This window comes from Electrophorus electricus, chromosome 3, assembly GCF_013358815.1.
Source record: "Electrophorus electricus isolate fEleEle1 chromosome 3, fEleEle1.pri, whole genome shotgun sequence".
Taxonomy (NCBI): Eukaryota; Metazoa; Chordata; class Actinopteri; order Gymnotiformes; family Gymnotidae; genus Electrophorus; species Electrophorus electricus.
In genome coordinates this window covers 13,072,468-13,095,198 of record NC_049537.1, presented here as the reverse complement: position 1 = coordinate 13,095,198, position 22,731 = coordinate 13,072,468, and the positions used below count along the sequence as shown (strand labels likewise).

Genomic DNA, 22,731 nt, shown 5'->3' with positions numbered 1-22,731 from the left:
AATATACATTTGTAAATTTATACATTTATAAATACTATAGTCAAAAATTTTCCCTCAATTTTTTCTCTTCTCTCATTTTTTCCTGCTGCCCTGATATGGACATGGAGGGGGGGGGGGATTGATGGTTAAAAAAATATATACTTTGGCAAGATCTCACAAAGGTTTTCATTTAGGTCAGTTGTACTTCTAGGTTTGGCAACATGGAAACCACAACAGTGCACACACCTGTGGAAGAGAGTCATAGATATTTATTTTGAGATCGGCGTGAAATTATGATTCATAGATATGTATTTTGCGATTAGCCTAAAATAATGTTGTACACACATTATACAGCACAGTATAATGTGAATACTACATTAAACAACACTGTTAAACAACAGTTTCCCAAATCTGCCATCTGTGTGAGCACATATGCACAGTGTACATAATTAACATATATAAATAACATAACAACCCAAATGCATTCCATGTCTTAAATCTTGATAAATTTGGTTTTTTTTGTCTTTTTCTTGTCTTTTTATTTTCATCTTTGATTATTTTCATTATATTTCATTTAAAACTGTTACTTACCGATAATCCAATATAAACCATATGCCTTTTGTATTGTATTGGGCAGGCCATTTTTTCTGTTGCATTGCAACAATTTATTTGTGTGGAACTATGATTTGAGGGGAGAAATTGAATAGTAAAATATATTTAACACTACATTTTGGCCTTCTTTTCTTTATTTTGTTTAAGACATAATGTTATTCATGATAACACACTCCCTCTTGTTCTATTGCTTAATATGACAGCTATGGTAAACACATTACACAGCACAGGTGTGGCATACATGTTATACAGAATCTCTGCTGTATTAATGACAAGTTTGCAAGATCTCGCAAAAACTTTTGTCAGCTCTCACAAAAGTACATCTTTTTTCTTTTCACCCATCGATTTTTTACCCCTCTATGTACCCTCTGGGCTTCAGTACTTCTGCACAAAACCCATGTGTTCTGAAATTTTTATTTCATGGTAAAGGTGATTTTTTTTTTTGTCAGACTTTGCTTTACAGCATTTTCAGTCAGCTGCCTAGCGCTTGCAGCGCTGTGTGGTTGTGGGTGTGGATAATTAACTCCTTTCAGAACTCCTTTCCCCAAATCCTTTACTGTAACAACTGAACATTGTTTTGATTTTGTTCTGGCTGAGTGGTTGTTTGTGAATGTGGAAATGTAAGGGTCTGACCATATCTGGCAAGCTCAACTAAATTGTTATTTCTATTTCACTAAAACTGAGGGGTATAGTTCTAATGCCTTTATCCTTTAATTTAAATAATGTTAAGAACTCATACTATCTTCACTCCCTTTGTATTTTAAAAGATCCATTTAATATTGCTGTAAATTGATGTACTTTTAATAATTAAATGTTTAAATTAGTATGTATGTGCTAGGGTTAGGTCAAATCCTAACACTAACCCTAGGCCCTGTCAGCCCAATACAACGGACTTGACATGTAAAAAATGTGTGTAAGTTTTGCTTGTTCTTCATTACGGTGATTTGTACTATATGAATAAATCAGTTCAATCTCTTCATTTACATTTATATTTGCAACATTTGCCAGATGCCCTTGTCCAGAACAATTTACAAAAGTGCTTTGTAGTCTCTATCAAATATATATCCCCATGTGACAATAGATAAGTCAGTATTAAGAATATTAACAGGCTAAAGCCTTGGCTAAATTGGGAAAAAAGACCATATTTTTTCTTTAAGTGCGTGTTTAAGTGCTTTAAAAAAAATCAACAGGTGTGTACTGTAACGTTTATGTGACGGGGCCTCCCTGCCAGCAGCTTCTGTCAGGCAGCGATGGTGTCCACGTGGCCTTTTTTTTATGTTGTGCTTTCTGTTGCACGTGTTGTGTTTTGATTGTGTGCCACACAGGTGACGCATGTTGAGCCTTATTTGCCGCGTCAAGTGTGTATTGTTATGTCGTTAGGTTTTCACTTTATAAGTCTGTGTTTGCATGATGGATTGTCAGTCACTGATGTTACGTTCGCTTTCTTTGGATGTGGTTAATGCACACTTATGTTCGGTTTTATTAAACTCTTTAATTGGAGTCTACCTATAGAGTATGAATGGTATGCTTGTGTCTATGTGGCCATTTTAAGCACACTGTCCTTCTATATATATATATATATATATATATATATATATATATATATATATATATATATATATAAAAACCTTAGTTTGGAATACATTGGTGTAGAGTGTGGAAATCATGACTTAGTTGATGAATTTTAAACCATTCCTAAGTCTAACAAGATTTATTTCACAATCGGCCATCAATGGAGAAATTATTTATTATATGCATAGGCGTGTGTGTGTGTGTGTGTGTCTGTGTCACCAGTGTGCCTAGTTGACAGACTTGCTGATAGTCCCCAGGAGCCCCTCATCCTCACCTTTAGACTAAAACTTCATACTACCATACTAACGCAGTATGTCAAAACATTACGTCAAACAGTATGCCATTCAGAACTTCATTTAACTTCACAAAAGTTACACCTCATATGCATCATATTGATTCAGTACTGTGTGTACTATGAACCTAAGATGTTTGCTCATGCAGTAACAGTAACAGTAACAGTGCATACTTATAACATAGTACATCTGTTGCATGCAGTAGGCTTTGAAGTATGCAGTTGTGGACACAACCCTACTGTCCTATGGATTAGAATGGGGAATTTAAATGGGTTCTCCCAGCTATGAAATATTTCACAGTATTGTGTAATAACATGCAAAATTAGACTGAAAGACTTTTTAATAACTGTTACATGACAACAGAGGTTATATGTGTGTGTGACACTTTAGCCTACTACTCTAGATATCACAATATCACCTCCAAAGTCCAGCTGCTTGCTGTAGTTAACAGTGAAAATGATCTGAACACTACAATAACACTGGGAAAACTGGCCCAGGTCTCTGTCTTTACTCTGAAGTTCTTTTCTAGACCTTCGATTACAAACTTGCTGCAGAAATGGGAGAGAGCCAAAAAAGGACTTCAAATTATCCCTTCAGTTTCCTCTTACTCTCTGCTAAAGGTAAAACTGAACAAGGGAATTTAAGAGTGAACTTCAAAAGCCCACATAAATCTGCCAGGACGTTTTCCTAATGTCACTGAGAGCCATTTTCCTTGATCTAACACCCTAAAGCACCAACGGCCATCCTCCCACCCCCCAACCCCCCCTTTCTCTCAGCCAATTATCATTCACCCTGTACTACAGCTCCCAGTTTCCAAATAGCAATGGACAGAGAGCTAAAATCCCCTCTCACTCTCCCCCATGTTTAATATTTTATAAATCCTTAATTAAATACAGGATTCTATCACCCCCGTGGGGTTTTTCATTAAGTATTTGTCGTAAAACTGAATGCAAGCGTATCTACTGCATTTCTTTTCCTTCCTCTCTCTCCATTCTGAATCTTCCCCAAGTCAAATAAAATGAACAGTCTGAAAATATACAATTTTTGGGAGCATCAATATTTTAGAAGTAATGGAAAAAAAATCCAATGGCTAGAGAAGGAATCTCAAGTTTGAAGAATGAGAATTGCACTTTCAGTGTGTACCAGAAGTGAGGTCTACAGAAACACCTGAATCCTTTTACTTTCTACACAAGTAAATGAGAAACAAAACATATGCTGCATCATTCCTTTTTCCACAATTAACCTCCTCATTTCTTCAGAAACAATATTTTACTCCAACATATATTAAATTGGGAGAGGAAACAGCCTTCCAAATCTCCTTACAAATCTCTTTGCTGGTGCAGACTCCTTGGACTCAGCTGTGATCACAGGAAACATATTTCACAAAGTAACATGGAGCACCTAGCGTCAGGGTGAGTCTTATGCAGTCTAAGAACTTAGTAAACCTGATGGCACTTGCACGGTTAAAGCAGAGAATAATTTCACCTCCCGAGTTGATGAACACTGGGAATGCCAGCACTAGAAAAAAAGATAGAGGTTTCCTCTGCTATCACAACCACAGCTCAATGCCAGCAGCAGCATATGCAAGACGCAGTCATCAGAGACCCCATTGTGAGACATTTGAAGTTGTCTCAGTTGAAAAAGAAAAATGTTTTGTTTTCCATGAGTAGAGTGCCAAGTAAACATTTTGCTGGACATTTGCAATGTCATGACACATGGAAAGGTGAATGACATATTTAACCATCAGAGTGATTTATTAAAGGAACACCTTTATTTATTAAAGGAACACCTTACCACACTGCTGGACAGCTTAAAGAGAAAATTCTACAACCAGAATTTTCACATTACATTTATATTTATAGATGCCCTTGTCCTGAGCGACTTATAGAAATACAGAGTAGTTTCTGTCAAATACATATGTTCATGTAACAATAGTTATGTCAGTGCTAAGAATACTATCAGGCTAAACCCCTGGCTAGAGTGGAAAAGAAGACAGTAAAAGGTTTTTTAAGTGTGTATTTAAGTGCTTAGTGGAGAGGTGAGTCTTCAGTCTTTGTTTGAAGACAGCCAGTGACTCAACTGTAAGGACAGTTCATTCCACCAGCTCGGTGCCAGGCCAGAGAAGAGTTTTAATACATGTCTTCTTTGTGTGTTAGGGGATGGTGCTTCAGAGCTCTTAGATGGGAGTTGGTCCAGATTTGTAGGTGAGTGTCAGTGTTTTAAATCTCTCACAAGCCACTACAGGGAGCCAGTAGAAGGAGCACAGCAGTGTGGATGATATGGGAGATCTTCAGGAGGTTGAGAAATGTAAAGGTACATTACACTGCCCAGTTACAGTACAGGGAGTAAAAAGCCTTTAGAAAACTTTATGCACTAAACTGTTTAGTTGAGGGACTGGTGTATCAACAATGAAACAGTGAATAACTGGGATGCCTTCTGAGAGAGGCTTGTTACCAGTGAGATGTGTACCACGGGTCACTGATATAGCACAAATATTGCATCCTACATATTGCAATGAATGTGTGAATGAATTCGTAGGCTAATCCAATTTATTTAATGTGCTCAATGTATTTAACCTACTCTCTTTTGAATGAATATTTGATATGATGTCACGGAACGCTCGTCTCCCGTGAGTCACGTGGGTTGGCCCACCACGTGAAGTGGGAGGATCGTTGTTGGTGGCCACACCTGCACCTTGTTTTGTTTGTATATTTGAACCCTCGTCGTAGTGTGCAAGATTGTTGGTCATTGTGTATGTAACGTTGTAACGTCTTGATGTAATGTCCCTTTTGTCCTTGTTAAACGTATTCGTGTTTACAGTCCATGTTTCTTGTTAACCGTTTAATGTTCGTGTTTATTGTGTGTAATTCTTGAGTGCCATTATCGTTTTATGTTTATATGTCAATAAATGTACGGCCCAGTCGCTGGAGTCCTACCCCTAGCCCTGCGGCACTTGGGACACCACGCGTTACATATAAATGTAGCTTAATTATCTAATAGTTTTGTAGTATTGTATTAGTATTTGTATTAGTAATAGTATTGTCTAATATCTTGTCTAATATTAGTAATAGTATTATCTAATATCTAATATTCTCTAGTGTAGATGTATTATCTAATAATGGCCAAATAAGACACTTTCCTCAGCCCCATAAGTGGAAACATTTTAAAGACTTCTTCAAAAAACATTATTGTTAATGTTTAGAGCATTAGAAAATGTTCTTCAAGGGCATATGTCCAGATGCTCTCAAGATTGCTGAGATCAGGCCTCTACTGCTAAAACAGCATAGACTTTTCAAATTGAAACAATGTCAAACCAATTTTAGATATTACATTCCCAAATAAAAACAGACAAATTAATATTTTACACACAAAAAAAATATTAAAAAGGAAAATATTCCATATAATGGTTTTGTTAATGTATTTGCTTATCGCTACCTTGCTTACTTACAACCAGCAATGGAAATAGAAGCAAGTGAAGGTTTAATGCATGTAAAATTGATAAAACTTAACACATTACAAATAATAAATATGTTGGGAAGAGCACGTTCTATTGTATAATCCAGCGTAAAATATGAGAATATATGTAATGTTCCTTAATACTAAAGCAGCATGCCTTCTCAGGGGTTTACCATTTGGCCAGCCTAGTTTATGGTTTAACCTTTATTGTTATAGCTGAAATAGTGACTGCTTCCCAACTTCCACATTTAGATGGCCTCTACACAATTCACTATCTGAACAGAGCACAAAACATCTTGAGGGAAACCTCTTATCCTACTTTTAGATTGTTTCCACCATTGTCATCCGAAAAGATGTACCATTATATCTATGCGAGAACCCCAAGGTTGAAAGACTTTTATCCCCAGGTTATCAGAATGTTAAACAGTAAATAGACATTACTCCTGGTTGTTTTTGTGCATGTTGGTTATGTATTCTGCTTTTTTAATACATGGTTGAATTTTCTATTATTGGGGACTTATGTTTTATATGTTGTACTGCCATGTACAGGAAGAGATGCAAGTTTGCTTTTCATTGTTTCTGGGCACCTGTGTCAGAAACACATGACTATAAAGTAACTAACTAACCTAAATGTGTACAGCAATATATTTAAATATAGATGGTCCATCACTCTAGTTAGTGAATACTTAAGCATGTATATTCTGAGGAGTTTATTTTCATGTAAGTTTAAGGTAACACAGGATTTTATTAGCATACATTTTAATATCACATTAGCAATTAGTTACACATTACAGTTGGTTAGATATTGTAATTAGACAACACTGTCAGCTCCACTACAACTCTCTTCCAAAACCCTTGACCAAGAACAGAGTTTGCCACCACTGACCGGTCAAAACTAATTACATACAAGTCATAGGACAACAGCCATGGGAACTCACATCTGGTACAATATCGATTTCTAGTCCTAAATAACAACTGACCATTTGTGGATAAATGTTTTAATAAGCAAGGGAATGAAAAACTAATTCTCATTAACAATGCAGGTTATAAGCAGGTTTGAATAGCTTGGCTAAGCAAATAATATATAATTTGATATCAATATTAAATTAAAAATGTAATTAAATAACACCACAAAAATAGCTTTTTTACATTTTGGTTATGCATTACAAGTTAGACCCTTCTTCACATTCCAAGATACTAAGAAATTTCTTTTGATTTTTTCACACCTACACCATAGTAATGCATTGTTACAGGATTACCTAAAACCTCAAAAAACTGATGGTCAAACTCTGGGTTAATTAACATTCCAAGCATGAAGTACAGGTGAAGCAGCTTTATATACTAATAGTACATTATCAAAATATTTTATCAATATATTTAGATTTTTTTAAAGAATTATTTATTTGTATTCCTTTTTTCTATTTTATGATTGATCCTTTTACTTAATTACTTTTGATCTAATTAATAATCATTGTGGTTGCTATTTTTCTTCATCATAAACAATGCAAAACAGTGAGACACAAAAAATGTTTAACCTGTGAGTAACATGATTTGTCAATAGTAGATGTGTGACATGTAGAGCCAGGCAGGCAGTTATAAATTAGCTTTCCTTCAAGCGGCCTTTTCCTTGCCTCTGGGTGTGATTTGTACAGGCATCAGTTTGTGATAACTGGTTTGACTGAGGCCTTGTCTAAGCACATAACTTCAAATTAAGGGTCACGTAGAGGTCTCATCCTGTTCAGTGGCTGCTGGCATCCACAATGTCCAAACCATGACAAGACTCCACCAGTGTTCACTTATAGATAGTCAGCTACCCCACAAAACAACCTCTATCTATGTTGACGTGCAATAACTGGTTTGCTGTAGTCAGATACTCTGAGCCGTTTTCTTGAGATCACTCAATTGGTTTCTTTTTTTGTAAATTGCTTGGCAACAGGTTTAAGCCAACTGGTTTTGCTCTGCTAATGCATCTTGCTGTTCTCTAGTCAACAGAGTCTACAGGAAGACCTAAAACCATGTATGATTAAACCTTAAGTTAGGCAGCTAAGAATTAGCATTATCACAGTAACCCTTCAGGGCTAGCATTAAGTGGGATTAATGACAAACCAGGCATACTGGACTGCATGTGCCCCTCACTGGGGGAGGTTTGAATCAGGGCCCTGAATGGGGTGACTTGCCTTTTGACGGGTAACCACACTTACAGAGCACCCTGGTTAGTTGTCACTAGTTCTTTGAGCAAAAAACAGGACAGGACTGAAGGACACTTCCAAGTGTTTCACTTTTGCTGAGGGCTAAAGTAAGAATAGCTGGAGTAAAGAATAGCTTTCTCATTAAACTGAAAATCCCCCAAAAACATTCCATTGGAAACTCAACTATACAATGCATTTATTGAGTATAACAATATCCAGACAAGAGACAGAGTGCATTTTGATGAAGAAGGCATGAGATTTTTTGACATAGATCATAGACATAGATCATAGATATTTTTATGTTCATTGCTGTATATTATTCTACAATATCATCACATATGTCTGTGACTATGCATGAATCAGTTCATGTTTAGTGTTAAACACATTTCTTCAACTCAGTAGCAAAACAATTATCTTGTCTAATCAAGATATCTTGTCACTTCAAACTGTAATACTACACAGGAGCTTCATGCATAGTTAGGACACAACACTTAACATTAACCATCAGTTGGCCACAGTGCATCTCATAAACAGTTACAGCTATCAAAATAACATATTCATTAAGCTCCATCATTCTATCAACAGGTATATCTACTGAGCAACTTTGACATTTAAGTGTTGCGCCAGCACTGTGCTGCATTTTTAACCAGAGGGCTGCAGCAAGTCATACTGAGATGCTCAGGAGGTGGTAGCATTTCCAAAAAAAAAAAAAAAAAACCTAATAAATATCCATTAATTATTTAACCAGCTGAAATAGGAACTACAAAACAAAAGCCATAACTGGAGCACAAATGTTTGTCCCACAAATTCAATAAACCTTCACTAAAAGAATTTATATAGAGCTGCTGTGGGCTGTGGGTGGGGTAGAGAACCTGTATCAGCTCCCCATACCACAAGCGTAGCTTGGTGGGTTACACCTCTGACTTTGGTACAAGACGTTGGGTCTCCAGTGTGGTCCCTTAGGTGAGGTCCTTAACACTACCTGCCTACCTCACTAACAATGAGTGTTTGAAAGAAGAGAGTCGCACTGGCATGACTTAGTTCAGCAAGGTCTGTGTCAGATGCTAGGGGACCAGGGCAATCTGATTAAGTGGAGTCCTATAAACAAAACCGAACACGAAACAACCAGTAGCTCAGTAATTCAACATATACAAGCGGCAACTGCTATGACAACTAGAGATTGATGAGGTACAATACAAATGATACAGTGAGTGGGGGCCACGATGAAAGATCAGAGGGGAGACATCCCCATCATCTCCACACTCCAAAATTGGGCACCAAGACCCAATGAATCCATGCACCAAGCTCAACACCAGAGATGCTCACCTTAGATTGAAGATCATAGCTAAGCTGGACAGACTACTGAGGCCAGGTAAAGTACCTGAAAGGCTCCTGGAAATGTGAATGCAGCACTACAGATGATCACTACTTGACCAACACTGAGACCAACAAGCTGATATATGCCACAGCAGCAGTGATACTCGATATGCTACAAGATAAACATCCTCAAACAGCAGTTTGGTCCAACTACCTGCTGATAACCTGCCTCTGTCTTCCATAGAGAAAGAGATTGGAGGCCATGATAAGGGCAACATGGAGAGAAGTCAGGCAGCTATCAGAAAAGCACAAAGTACAACAAGCTGTCCATACCTGAGGCCTTGGAGACTTCCAAGCAAAGACTAACAGCTCTGGCTGCCGCCTGAAGAAATACACAAGAGAGGTAGAAGCCAAGAAAATAAATAGGATGTTCTCCCATTAGCCATACAAAGTATACTCTTGGTGGCAGGGTAATAGCATAAGAATAGACCTACCAAAGCTAGAAACTGAAAAATACTAGAAAGGCATATAGGAGGCAATGCACATCAAAAATGCCCAGTGGTTAATGCACCTGAAAGCAGCCCACAGCAACTTCCCTGAACAAGATCTAGTAACCATCATGCTGGCAAATGTCAAAGCTCAAGTATGAAGAGCTGGACAGCCCCAGGGGGTTTCAAGTTTCAGGGGGTTCACCAGGAATACTGGTGGATAAAACAGTCACTTGAGACTGTAAGACCAGACAGACCATCCTGTGCACTACCTGGACTGACTACAAAAAATCATGAATCCTGTAATGGTAGATACCAGTTGATGTATAACATCAACAGGACTCTAAGAGCCTTCATCAATAACTCAATGGAGTTGTGAAAGATGACCCTAGAGGCCAATTTAAGTGTAGGATTAACCAAGGAGATACCCTCTCCCCACAGCTGTTCTGCATGTGCCTGAACCCCTTCAGTGAGATCATGACCAAGATTGGCTACAGATACCAGCTACTAAATGGATCAACCACCTCCTTTACATGGATGACATCGAGCTATATGCCAGAAGTGAAGAGATATCAACTCACTAATCCATCTCACCAGGATATACAGCAATGACATTGGAATGTCATTCATACTGGATAAGTGTAGTCGGATGGTTACAAGGAGATGGAAGGTAACTAGAACAGAGGGGCTCATACTGTCAGAAGGTAACATAACATGTTGAGGGTAGCTACAACTAATTTGGAATCCCTTTGGCAAATGGGAATCATGAGAGGCCAAAGGGAAAGCAACTACAGCCAAATGCCTAAAAAGGCAAAGAGGCAAGTCCTGTGAAGTCAACTGAATGGGAAGAACAGGATCGGGGCTATCAACACCTATGCTCTAAAAGTCATCAGATACCATTCTGGCATAATAAACTGGCATAAGGAGGAGATAGAAGCCTCTGACATCAAGACAAGGAAACAATGCATGGAGTGTTTTATCCCAAATCCAGCACTCTGAGGTTACACACTAAGTGGAAGGAATTATCTGAGGATTAGTCATCATCAGAGCCACTATCCAGGATGAAACAACTAAGATCCAGGGGTAAACAAGGATGGTGGCCCCAAAAGATAATGTGCTTAGTGAGTACCTCAGACAGCTGAAACACAAAGATGGGAATGAAGGAGCAGGAACCATCATAAGAGGATACATTCCTGCACGGTATGTACCACTGGCAAATAGTGGAAGTGACTGATATGAAGAAATCCTACCAATGGCTGGAAAAGGCTAGATTAAAGACAGTATGGAGAATTAATCATGGCAGCAAAGGAGCAAGCTCTGAAAACAAGATCAATAGAGGCAGGGAACTAGGCTGTGCAAAGATGCCCCTGAGATAATCCATCATATAACAGCAGGATGCAAGATGCTGGTAGGCAGAGCATACATGGAACACCACAACAACTGACTGACATAGTATGCAGAGATATCTGTGCTAAGTATGGACTGGAGGTTCTGAGGTAGAAGTGGGATACACCCCAAAGGTCGTGAAAACAACCATGCTGAGATCCTGTGGGACTTCCGGATATAGTCAGACAAAACGGTAATGGCTAACCAACCAGGCATAGCAGTGGTGGATAAACAGCAGAAGAGAGATGCAGTGATAGATGTAGCAATCCCAAATGATGACAAAATCATTTGCAAGCTCAAGAAATACAAAGGACTGAGAAAAGAGGTGGAAAGATGTGGAAGGTTAAGGCAACATTGGTTCCAGTAGTGATTAGAGCACTAGGGGCTATGACCCCCAACTAGGAGAATGGCTCCAGTAGATACTGTCATGATTGGCCACCCTCCTGGTGTCTCTGTTTCCATGGTTTCCCTGTCATATCTCTGTTTTTCTTTACTTCTTTGTTGTTCCGTTCCTTGGTTTCATTTTCTCTGCCCCTCATCTGATTTTTCCATACCTGGCAGTACCTTCACCTGGTCCTCTGTTCCAGCCCTTGTTTTGTTTTTCGCTGTTTATATGTTCATCTGTGTCTGGTTAGTCCTTAATTGTCTTGGTTGTTTAAGCCCTGTATTTTGTTTCCCATGTTGTCGCTTATTTTGATTTGTTTCGTCGTGATTAGATTGTTTTTGCTATCACTGTCATCAACCTTACTTTGCCGTTTGTCTAGTTCGTGTGTTACTTTGCCTCAGTGTTTCCCCATGTCTCTGTTTATTAGCCTCCCGTGTTTTTGTTTCCCTCACTTAATAAAGAGCCTCCTGCATTTGCATTCTGCCTCTTGCCTCATTCCTGGGGAAACATTACAGATACCAGGAACAACATCCAAGATCTCTATCTAGAAGAGTGCAGTCCTGAGAACTGCTAAGATGCGACCCAGGACTCTCATGCTAGTTATTTTAGTGGCTGTGTTAATGTCTCTTTCCGTGATTAATGGAGGATCCTTAAAAATGGATGTGGTCTGCATTATCCTGGAGGATTCTGAAGTGTTTAAGCATAATATTAGCCACGCATAAGTATAATCATTATCACAACAAGTTAAAAGCCTATTGTATACAATTTACAAAAATGATGAACACCCATAGATATGGCTTGGCAGAGTAATCCATTTAGTTGAGCATTCATTTGTATCCCTTTCAACAGTGTGTTATCAGTTAGATAGCTGTTGTAAACCACATGGTCAAGAGACATTTGAACACTTGTAAGTAGAAAACTTCCAGGCAACTTCCAAGCTGGAGAAAGAGATCCAATAATGGTGAATGCCTCTGCACCTCTGGTCATTTGCCTGTCAGTCTGCTTTACTTCCTAGTCCAGTCTTGACATTGGGCAGCCAATTTAGCTAGACTGTATGGGGTAATAATCGCAATATTATTGTGGTATTTTGAAAAAAAATCCATCAGAGCGCAATGTTAGATTCCAACATACCTGGTAAACTGCCTTAATTATTTTGAGCATTCCTCATAACACTCAATCTTGCGATACACATGTATGCACTGGTGTTGGTATAAGTTCATAAAGGGCATTCAGTAGGAAAAAAGGACTTAAAAACTTCTGTTTCTATTTTCTTCTGCTTTTTAGAACTGGAGTGTAGACTGAGGCAGGCAGCCAAATAATTGTGCTGTATGGCTGAGGGACTGGTGATCTCCAAATGTACTAGGGTCAGCCATGCCGCATAGCTGCATTTGATTTCAAAAGATGGGCATCACTGCATTCTTCTGGATCCTCCTACAAAATATGCACTAGATTCTCTACAACCTACACAGCAAATTCCTCTTGGCTGAATTACCTCTTACAGGGTCAAGTTCTGTCCAGCTGGACTCGATAAAAGCTAATAATTAATTCCACATTGTGTATTTTGCTGTCCAAATTCCTGTGATCTAAATGGGGAAAAGTGTGCATAAAATCATTTGTATCCAACGCCTAACACACAGCGATGTGCTTTATATGTTGCTTCCACTCCATACACCAAATTTTCACTTTAAATGTGGATAGACATGACATGACATGCACGTGACAATGTAACATATCCCCAGATTTCAACCTTTGGAGAAGCTAAACGCAGATGGTAGATGCCACACAATTACAGGTGCTGTATTTGGACTTTCTGATGACACGCTGCAATAAATAAAAGCAAAAAATATCAGAACTATGGCCTTAGCAAAAACCATATATCACATTTTTATTCACAGTTTGTCATTAAAAAAAATAATTTAAAAAACTGCTTAGGTAATGCATAGGTAGGTCAAGCAGGTCATGAAAGGGCTGGGAAATTCATTATCCAAATGAACTGAGGAAGGCTGCCATTTTATAGCATAGATAGTGACTATTTATGGAAGAAAAAACATTTCATTATTAGAATAATAGTTGAGATCTACTTGGCATACTTGCCGAGTTAGGAAATACAGAGAGAGAAGTGGGGCAAGGGAAAAGAAGTTTAAACCATTTTTAAAATGGTTCCCGATGATAAAAAAACATTCTGGTCATGTTTAAGCCTATATTGCCTTAATTAGGTATTTGATACCCTCAGCAATAAATGGGTCTTGCAACATCAGAAACCTCTATTAGGAATCTTGGCTTTAAGTCTGGATTCATGACATACAATAACTCTGGTCAATTCTACTAATAAAATCATCACTATCCAGACAACACCCCCTCTTTATCCCTTGTATACCCTCCCATTTAGACATGAGCCTCTGTCTTTGTCCACAGCATGCACAATGACATCATGAATCATTCCAGAAAGCGCAAGCCCTCTACATACTCTGACTTTCTCTCTCTCCTGTCTGTCTGTCTCTCTCTCTCTCTCTGTCTCTTTTTCAGACGCCCACACAGCCCCACACTCACTATTTCCTGGCTCCGAACATGTACAGCTAATACACCAAAACTGAAGGAAGAGGCAAAAGGTAAGAGGATATCTAAGGCAGCCTCATAATCTGCTCCAACGTGACACAAACATCAAGTTTAAGAAAGCAGTTTTGGTTTGACCTGCCTCATGCTGGCTGTCTTAGCAGCATTTCAGAATTTGGGTTCCCTGTGCAACGTTCTGATCCAGTGAGCAGGGTGAATAGCACAAGCCAAAGAATTTTCTAAAACTCTAAAAGAAAGTAACCAGGTGTGGCAATGCAAATCAAATGCAACATGGAGCTTCAAACTGAGTTATTAAGGACTGAACATGTCATGTGTAATGCACGTACCTTTCCCACGTAGAGAGGTTCTGTTCCCGTGTACTCTTCCACCACAAAGAACTGGTTCCACACCCAGCCCCTCTTCACTCGTTCCCGGGCCCTGCTCTCCACCAGGGCGCTAGTCCTTTCAGCATGACAGGAGGCCAAGCCCCAGCAGTGCAACATCCCCAAAGCTACCAACAGGGCCAATGCCCTTCCTGTCCAACAGGCTGCCATCTCAGAAGCCTCTCAACCCTCTACATGTGGTGAAGGTTGCTATCTCAGTCGAGACAAATTCCTTTTTCCACTTCTAGATAATTTTGCCAAAGGAGAAAAAGAAAAAAAAAGTGTGATATAAAAAACACAATCCGTAGAAATATGCAGTAAGAACAGTTTTGTTTTTTTTTTCCTGTTTGCAGACTCTAGAAATCCAATCGATATTTCACCATTTCAGAAAAACATTCGGTTGCTGCTGTACTTCAGCACGTTGGAGTTATAGATGGAGACGGGCCATTCTGAATGTGTATTCTATTCTGGGCAACACAGCCAGAAGTTTTGGTGCTCCTGTGTCTTTTATTTATTTATTTATTTATTTATTATTCTTGGTTTTCCTGCAGTTGTTCAGAGATGGCGGAGAAGTGACAGCGCAAGAAGTTCACTCCTCTGAGTTCACTCCATCTTCGAGGCCACAGAGTTCTGTCTCTGCTGGAAACTCTCTACAGGACAAGTGGGATCAGGTGATATGCAAGAGCCGAGACATGGTTGGAAATCAGGATAGCCGTGTGGACAGAGTCTCGTCCCGGCCAAAGTGCAGCGTTCCCAGCCAGGTTATACATTTCACAAGGAAGTGAAAAACAAAAATCATATCGTTAGTAATTTTTGGAAACCTATGCATGTCAAAACTGGCCATTTGCACTGTTCCATACCATTGCTGAAAAATGGAGCCTGACATTTACACATGCATACGAGTGATGCTCATACATCCCAAATGAGAGAAAAAGGTATGTCAGATGCCCCAAACCTAATAACAGCTAATAATCTGAGTGAAATCTTTCATAAATTGGATTTGTGGTCACAGAAAATGTGGAGCGGACTGAATCCAGAGAATCCTGCTCTTGGGTGCTTTGGCATAGCTTCCATAACAAGGCATTGGCTGCATCCACACTTGACCTCCCACGGTCTCCGGGAGAACATGATAGAAAATGAGCAGCTCACCTGAAATAGGGGATAGACAGATAGAGAGACAGTTAATGATGCACTCCTCCAAGTTTCTGATCTACCAGCAAGATTGAAATCTCAGGGTATTGGACAAGAGTAGCAGGAAGAAGATAAATGGTCAAAATGTTCATTTTACATCTTAAAGTAAATATATATATATATATATATATATATATATATTTTTTTTTTTTTTAGCGATGAGAATTGGTATATTTTTATCCAAACCCATCTGTGGTTCTGAGAAATGTTAGTGTCTGAACCTGACAAAATATCAAGTAATAGCCCCAAATCTACTCCATAAAGTGCACAAAATGATCATTACTTTGAACAGGAACTATAAAAATACTACTAAAAATACTACAGCTGTTTGTAAGTTCTCCTGTTATACTGCACCTGCCAGCTCAATCTTGGGTTGTTGTTTTTTTTTTTTCTGAACCTACTTGAGCTACCCATTAATGTGGGCTATATTTTTTTATCATTTAGTCTTTCTTTCATTGCCTTTGTTCCATGAACTTGTTTTTAAATGAACGCTTGTGCCGCTCTGACTGCAAACAAAATGCCATCTTGAAGCGTTTTCCTCACCGCCATGCTCCATTTCCAGTTCAGTTGTTCAATTTGCTGTTTTGCATTCTAACCCCCCCCCCACCCCCCACCCAAAAAAAAAAAATGTAGGCTACTCTCAGAAAATTGGCTTTTAATTCAGGCGATCTACCTGAATCTACCAAACATTTTTTAAGGTCGGAATGTTTGGACTCAGCAAGAATGCCAATAATGGGCAAAGCCCAGGGGCACTGCATACTGTGTGAGGCAGCCAGGTGTGGTGGAGGGACAGAGGAGCATCAGAGGCATGGCCATACATCACCAACCACCGCCGGAAGTGTCTTGCTGTGGTCTAAAGCGCAGGGCCTTACACAAGGGAGGCACCTGATTAATTGCATGAGGGACCACTAATTGGATAAACGCATTAATCAATTAATTCCATCCATCAGTGCAGTGAGCCTAATGCCTCAGACAAACACTTGGTGTGGCGGATAAGCTGCTGCCCTGTTGGGTGCTTCAGAGATCCAGCACTGGGCATGGATGATGAATAATAGTCTTTTTGAAGCCTTCAGAATGCAAAGAACAACAATATTTAGCATTGCTGAGGTGTCACAACCTCGAGGCTAAGTGACTGCGGCAGCTACAGACTAGCGGAAGCCAGGAAAAGCCGAGTAAGCTTTTGTTTTGGATACCCTTCTATACTCCATCGAGCTGCAGAGGAGGCTGCTTGTCTGGCACGCAGCCCACAGGCGGTATTAGGTTTCCTCTCTCATGATGACGTTAGAAAATAAAAAGGTTTAGTAGTAAATAGTAATTGCTACGTGTGGCTCATAGAGAAGGCAGAGGCGATGGAAGAAGAAAGTTGGGCGAGGTGACCAAATCATGCAGTGAACTTTGGTTAAGTCTGCAACATTGCAGCAACACAGGTACAAATATAATTTTTATAGGATTATTAAAAACAAAATCACTCACAGTGCTGAGCCTTCAGATGAACTAATTTGTTTTCTGTGAGAATGAATTTTCTATGAGTATATAGTTTTTGTAATCCATGCCAATTCAGAGGAACACAGCACACAAAGGTACAGTATAGCTGCTTACATTAGTACACTGAAATGACAGCAAGGTACAGGAAGAATAACAGTAATAAAAGTGCCATGTTAGCAGGCGGTTAGTGGCAAGTGTATGAGTCTAAATTTGCAGAAATAAACGCTAAATTTTCCCAGGGTTGCCTTTTTAGCCTCCTGTAGTTTAATTTTGATTTCACAAAAAAAGAAGAAAAGTAAAAAGTGGCTCTCGCATGTTCTTCTTTCGCTTTGGCCAGTATGAGAGTAATCATAGTTTGTTTCCTAAACTGCATGCTGCTTTGATGAAAAGGGACAGTGGCACATGTTGCATTTGGGAGTCTGGTTACAAATGCACGACATCATTTCCTTCTGCCTGGAAACAACAGGAACGATAAGACGGGAACTGTGGTTTCCAAAAGCATAGTTCCTGTGGTTAAAAAAAGGACATAAGATAAATCAACAATGGCGACAGCCATTGCCAAAACTGTTCCACATCGGAGTGCGCCAACTGTTGCTCAAGCACGCTGAACCACAGACCACCAAAACAGCTCATTGTAGAATTATATGATCAAAATAAATATATTTTTCATGTTTGCAATTAATCTTGAATGTTTTTGGCTAAAGAGCACACTTCAAAGGTACCACAAGTTGTTTGTTCCTGTTCCTTGCTTTTAAAGAAAAATGGCTAATGCAGGAAAAGAAAAAAAAACAACCCTCAGATTAATTCATTTCAGTCTATCTCGAGTTCCCTGGTGTCTTTTGCAGCACATTTTCCTACTGGGTCTTGCCTTGTGCTTATGATTAATTATAAACCATTTGTATCAAATAGTTTTTCTGGGTGGATATATCTCTCTGAAGTATGTCTCCAAGCCCAACCATTTGCTTGCACTCAGAGCTCTCTGGAAAGCCTGTGTATTTCACTAACCCCCTCCCCTTTAGCTTATCCTTTTTATCTCTACTCCTGAAATTCTTATCAAGGGTACACATGATTTGTCCCTAATTAAGGCCAAGAGTATGGTGTGTTAATGAACTGGCGTGGGGAAAGAAAGGCTTGGTGCTGGTGCAGTTGGCCACACTCACGAGTCACTGGTCTGGGCTAATTAGTACGATGTCATTTATCATGCTTCAAGGTCTTATTTGTGTGTGATGGTAGGGGGCATTACTGAGGTTGATACAGATGTAAAGGCTTCTGTTCCCTTTCCAAAGCACTATTGGCAGGCTGGGCTCGTTCATTCGTGACCTATTAGGTCACTGATTGATTGGAAAACATGGCTGCTACTTCTCATCAGGGGCCAGCCAGAGTGTAGAAGCCTTGACAGTTGGCATTCCAAGCCTGAGAGGAGACTGATCGCCACCGCGCAATGGACCTAGGGCTCGAGGTGGAGACAGACAGCCTCTCAGTCACTATCTCCCCCTCTTCCTTCCTCTCTCTCTCCTTCTCTCTCTCCTCCTGACTCACTCTTTGCTCTTTTCTCTTTCTCCTCTCCCTCTACCTCCCTCTCTCTGCACTGTGTCCCTTTCAACCTGCCAAATACCCATCCCTTTTACACAAATCACCAGATGTCTGTTGGCCAATATGTGGCATTCACCACTGAACAGAAGCAAACACGGCAGGTTTGTGAGGTGGATGAAATGTGTTTTTTCTGTTGTTGTTGTGGGTTTTTTTTTTACCCTTTTCACTCCCTACTTACAGTGACATTTCGGAGTCACTCACCTTCTTAATCCAAACAAAAGTGATGAAAAGGAGATATTAAGCACGACCAGTTAATAGAAGGGAAAAGAAAATTCAGTTGAGGAAAAAAAAAGGGATTTGGAAACTAGTCAGTATTGTGAAACGAATAGTCTGAAGTTAATACCCTCCCTCAGTCCCCTCAAATGTCCAAATGGCTGGTTTTGATGCTTTTTGGGTGCTGGTCCACTGTCCCCTTTGTCTTGTCTCACACTGAGGACAGATCCCATTAACGCTCAAGCCACAAGCACTGCGGAACTACATATGGCATTGGTTATTCGCCTGAGCCTAGCCACCACAGTCAAACTCCTCCACCCCCACCCTCACACCTAGTAAAAACAGCCAGCTCTGTTATCTGAAATCCCAATTTGTCACAGTTGCTTGGCTTTGTGAAACCTCAGGTGCCACAGTTCTAAAGCCCATAAACAAAATAAAATATCTGGCTGTAACAAAAGCAGACTCTGATCGTTTTAGCTTCCAACGACAGATGGGCAGGTGAATTTTATAGGGGTCAAGACTGCATTTAAAGCATCTCTGCTACACAGAAAGCATTATAAAAAACATGTCAGCAAAGGTATGTGACTATGTTACCACATGTATACTGCTGATCTACCTTCCTGACCTTAAAACCTGATTTTATGTATTGTATTATTAATAGATTTCCCTGGTGGAATTTGAATATCATACACCCCAAGATAGCAGATTGTCACCAATCCCAAAGACAAACATTTGCTCAATGGGAAACAAAAACAGGGAAAGACAGGCACCTCAAGTGAAACATCTGCCACGGCTGTTAGCATTCAGATCAGGTGCACATGAGGAGACCACCAAGAATACATCCCTGCGATATGGCAAAGGTTCCATGTGAAACCACTGACCTCCGCAGAGACCCAAGCTGCAGGAAAAGCACCAATGGACTGCATGGAGAAGCAAGCAGACAAGCCATCTTAACGGGCCCCTCTGTAAACAACTATACACCAATATACCAATAACAGGTGGAGAACTCAGACTATGTGGTGTTCTGTGTAGAACAGCATACTACATCAAAATCATTCATTTTACTGGAAAGGGTTTTGTTGTTGATGTTCTTTTTATATTATTTCTTATTAATATTAATGTTTTTATTTCATAATTTTTTAGGAAGACAAAAAGCTCAGATGTTTTTGCCATTTTCTTTAGGTAATTGCATCCGTCCATGCTCGACTGCTTTCTCTGCTCATGTCCAACAGGCAGTATAATAGGCACATCAGGCATACAGTACGCACAGAGAGCAGGCAGCGCAGAGGCGCTGAGCAGTAATAAAATGAGCTCATTCAGAAGGAAGAGGTGCAGGACACTGGGAAGTGTGAAGGAAAACAATCATCTGCAGGCCTGGAGATGGACATGCACGACAGACTCCTTCCAGTCCACCCCATCACTGCCAGCCCGGAATGGCACATTATTTAGGAGATAGGAAGTCTGAGCTGTTTTGTTTTGAAGTCTCCATGGGCTCATCGTGTGTCACCTACTGTGCTGTATTTGGAATGAATTTTTTATGACTTTAGTCAAAATGTACTTTGAAAGCCATCACAGAGCACAAACCATAAGCATTGAGGTATGCACTATTTCTGATTTAGAGACTATGGTTACCAGAATGATGTGATGATAATGATGTGTATAGCTAAATGACATCATTTCTATTTTAATACTAAATATGTCATAATTCAAAGTAACCGCCTCCAATTATTCTGTGCAAATAAACCCCAATATATGTAGAATAATGTTATAAGGTACTGGAGTGAGTACATGCATTTAAATCCTATTTCAGGCCAACAATCTGTTTAGGCTCAAAAACACCAAACAATTGGAAACACAAAGTCAATTAGGCAGCATTAATGAAACACCTGGACTAGCATAAACGCCACTAGTCTTCCATTTGGCTGCTGCCCGGGAGCTCTCGAGGCTGGGCTACTGTGTCCTGGAACCAGTGCCAATTTTAAAGTATCCCTTGTCCAAGAGGCTCTCTTACTTTGGCGGAGTGGAGAAGCCTGGGCCGGGGGTGCAGTCTGGAAAGGGGCGGGGCATCAGCCATAATGGATGAAGCATGTGGAGCATGTGGAGAGTGTGGAGCGGCCGAGCACCGGGCAGTCTGCCGCGTCCCATTAGGCCCCATGTTTGCTTACAAGACGTAATGAGGGAAGACATATATTGTCACAGCCTTAGAAAAGCAGGTTGGCTAATTATGCTAATTCACCCTCCTACTTTCCTTTCCTCTTTACTCACGCCGCCTCTCACACCCTCTTTCCCTCTCTCTCCAGTAACTGCACAGCACTTGCCAACAGAAAAGCACTTAACAGCTGATCTTTTATCTTTTTTTCTTTAGTGCTCACTCTCCTTTTTACCTTGCCACTCTTTTTTTACCTTTTTCTTGCCACTCTATTTCCCATTCACTTCCGGCCTTTACCCTTTCCCTTGTGGTCACATAGAGAGAGAGAGAGAGAGAGAGAGATTGAGAGAGAGAGAGAAAGAGAGAGAACTATCTCTCTCCTTCTCTCCCTCTCTCTGCCTCTATCAATCTCTCCCCCCCTCCATCAGATCTCTCTCTCTCTCTCTCTCTCTCTCTCTCTCTCTCTCTCTCTCTCTCTCTCTCTCTCTCTTTCTCTGGCTTGCATGCCACACTGTCCACCCCGCACTTTGCCAGCTGCACAATTACTCAATCGTTCATCTCATGTGTTGCTGGCACCAGTGAAGCCTAGGCGCTGGCCAATGATCAGATGGGTGAGTGCGGAGAGCGAAGGAGGGGTAAACGGGGGGTGGGGGGTGTGTGTGTTGGGAGGTCTCCACAGTCCTGCTGGCAAAGGATTTCTGACAGGCAGTGGAGGCGGTTGGGCAGCTGACAGCTGGGAGCTCCGTGGAGCCGGTGCAGGGGCTGGGGGCGGGGCCAGCAAGTCAAGCCTAAGAGGACCACATCTGAGTCTTTGGGTGAAACCCTTCAAACGATACAGACGTGCCGACTTCAGAGTCGACACTTCCGCAGAGATCCGGACTCATATGGCCTAAAGTCAGATCCAGTACAATGTCTGACCGGCTTATTGTCCTCAAAGCCCTACGACATATTTCCTTCTCTCTAGGGTTTCTCAGTCATGTTACATAAGACTGTCAGTCAAGAGTTTGTGCTGGTCGTAAAAATCAGAACTCCAGTAATGGAGCAGGAGGTGAACACAACTTAATTAGGCTGGATGCATGTACAACCAATCAACACCCTAGGAAGTAATTTGACTGCTTTTTTTTTGACAGCTGCATACGAAAGAAAGAGCAGAGTTTAGCTGGAGATGGTGTTGTGACTGGCACTAATCAACTTGGTTTTTGTCAAAAAACAGAAATACAGAATGTCAAAATTAAGGAAGGATTCTAGCCCGTTCATATATCTTCATATTTGTGTATGTCAGATACTCAGTTTAACATACTCTCTACAGTTGTAATAGAAAAAGCATATAAAATGTTTCAAAACAAACAAGCTAATCAACCAACCAACTAAAACACTTGAACTTCTAAAACCAGAGCTCTAATTTGAGATTTATTGTCAGCAATGGCAATGACATACAAGAAAACAACCTTATTTAGCAGAAGGAACCTCCAAAATAAAGGAGGAAA

General features: G+C 40.2%; 1 protein-coding gene across 7 annotated transcripts in view; it reads right to left on the bottom strand.

Moving 5' to 3' along the window:
* Positions 1 to 22,731, bottom strand: part of LOC113571658 (cadherin-22) — a 127,530-nt gene that overhangs the window by 56,286 nt on the left and 48,513 nt on the right. For 6 of the 7 annotated variants that reach the window (XM_027000729.2, XM_035524610.1, XM_035524609.1 and 3 more), the window contains exon 3: positions 14,578 to 15,762. In XM_027000729.2, the coding sequence (XP_026856530.2) occupies positions 14,578 to 14,784 (207 nt within the window). In that variant the 5' untranslated portion in view covers positions 14,785 to 15,762. The remainder of the gene's footprint in view (positions 1 to 14,577; positions 15,763 to 22,731) is intronic. The other variant, XM_035524607.1, reaches the window with a different exon arrangement.